We start from the raw sequence: 2,054 nt of genomic DNA on the forward strand, positions 1-2,054 counted from the left end.
ACTCGCCGCCGCCCACAAGAAACACCCACACGCACCCGCACGGAGAGTCCGCAGTGTGTGACGCCTCCCACAGAAATTAAACAACAAAACAAATTCATAAGCACCTCGTTTACCGTCTCCCCCGCCCAGCCCCTTCAAACCCCGCCAGCGGCAACATGCAGTGCGCAATGCCGGCGGGACCTCCCATCACGGCCCCCACAAACTCCCCAACGCCGCCACTTCCCTCAGCGCACTGCAGCAGGAGTGGGGCGTGGCGTAACTAAAATAATTTAAAAAATAAAAATAAAAAAAGACGCATGCAGCACCAATTCTTCCACGCCTCGTTACGCTTGCAAGCGAGGGCAACACGCCAGCGCAGCCGTAGCCTCAGACTGCCCGGTCAGTGCGTGCAGCCCAAACAAGACGGAACAGGCGCATGCGCCCAGGACGGCAACCCAACAAAAGAGAGACGCCAACGGCGTTTGCTCGAGGCTCTCAGCGGCGCATGCGGCACCCCCCATTGGAGTACAGACGAACCAAAAACGATGGCACCCAAAAAAACAAAAGGGAAAAACACCACGCCAACGCACAAAAACAATTTCAGAAATTCGGTTTGCCCCTGACCTCTGGGCTGTGGTGGCCGCCGCATTTGCTTTCCCGCCTGTGAGCCCACTCAGCATGCAAAACTTACCCTCTCGCCCAAACTCTCTGCAGTAACAAACTGGGAACAGCGAGGGGATATCACCAATGGAATACTGCCGGCGTACACCCACAAGGCGCCATCATTCCCCACGCAATTTTACTCGCAACCACAACAAAAAAAAAAGTGCTGCTGTGGTAGCGCTGGCCATAATAATCACTTGGCGCACGGCAGAGCGAGTCCCTAAGTGCGCCTCCTACCCACACACAAACACACTCGGCAATATATCATACTCCCTAAAATATTTCACCAGTAAACTCAAGCTGTTTATTCCCCTCCTCCTTTTCCTTGTCCCTCTGGGTGTCATCCACGTTGGGTTTGTCGTTCATGTATAAAATTTTCAGCTGATACCGCTACCTCGCACTGATGCACCTGCTGATTCCAAAATGCCGCAATGGCCCGAGGGTCCTCACGCCCATTGCTGCCCGTTACATTTGCGTGCGCGACGACAACACATTGCTGCCACGCGTTTATTGTCGTACTGTCCTCATGCTGCACGTAAATAATCTCCCACGACAAGCCTTCCTCAAAAGTTTCCCAGTCATCAAAATAACTCCGTAGAAGACTGTTGAACCGCCTCACCGTGCTGGCTTTGGTGCCATGCTCAGCCCTCGTCGTCTCACCTGCACCGCAACCATCGTCCTCCGCGGTGCGCCAACGAAGAAAAAGCTGTCCACAAGCGGAAAATGTCTGCTCTCCGGTAGGTATAGCACCTTGTATTGTACATCCAACATCGGAAAAGTGTGGTCCAGTGCTATTAATGCAACGGGTCTGCTTGGATGTTTTTCGGGGTTCGATTGCAGCACACATCTCTGTCGCCGACGACGTCCTGGTGGAGGCAACTCGTTGAGGCCCGGCATTATATTTTACATAAAGACTCTACTCAGGGGTGCGTTCGGAGCATACCGCTCCGAAGCATCTGCCAATAATTCTTTTCTGCACTTCAATAGTCGATAAATAATGCCATTCTTCCCATCCACCTCGAGCAACTTTGCAATTAATTTGCTTTCAATGGAAAAACAGACCGGCAGGTTAACAAACGCCTCAAGACCGCGTTGTGTTTTTACTCTGACAACTTTCACAAGTTTGTGAGGTGCGTCATTCGAGGGCCACATTTCCTTACCTCCAATCATATCATATTGTGTGGCATTTGAAGCGTTGATACCTGCCAGGACGTTATCGATTTCCTCCACGTGGTTTTTATATTTATTATCATTAAAGATGCATCGTGGAATCGGTCCGACGTCATGCATGCGCATGTACATCCTTCTCCAATACTCCACCTGCTCCTCTTCAGTCTTATTGCGTGTCTCCCAGTACACATCGCCTTCACGTCATTTTCATCGGGCAATTCATGATGACTTTCATGGTGCCC

General features: G+C 51.4%; 2 protein-coding genes across 2 annotated transcripts; both read right to left on the reverse strand.

Annotated features, from left to right (window-relative positions):
* Positions 1-982: 982 nt before the first annotated feature.
* On the reverse strand, positions 983-1,489 carry TraAM80_10553 (retrotransposon hot spot (RHS) protein; the record flags this gene model as incomplete). The annotated part of the gene is made up of 1 exon (XM_029387166.1): positions 983-1,489. One exon carries the CDS (start codon positions 1,487-1,489, stop codon positions 983-985), a length of 507 nt encoding a protein of 168 aa, XP_029232990.1.
* Positions 1,490-1,545: 56 nt separating this feature from the next.
* Positions 1,546-1,944, reverse strand: TraAM80_10554 (retrotransposon hot spot (RHS) protein; the record flags this gene model as incomplete). Its single annotated transcript, XM_029387167.1, has 1 exon — positions 1,546-1,944. The coding sequence occupies one exon, from the start codon at positions 1,942-1,944 to the stop codon at positions 1,546-1,548; it is 399 nt and encodes a 132-aa protein (XP_029232991.1).
* Between the last annotated feature and the right edge of the window lie 110 nt (positions 1,945-2,054).

Source organism: Trypanosoma rangeli (genome assembly GCF_003719475.1).
Source record: "Trypanosoma rangeli strain AM80 chromosome Unknown Tra_15.4_contig_01048, whole genome shotgun sequence".
Classification (NCBI taxonomy): domain Eukaryota; phylum Euglenozoa; class Kinetoplastea; order Trypanosomatida; family Trypanosomatidae; genus Trypanosoma; species Trypanosoma rangeli.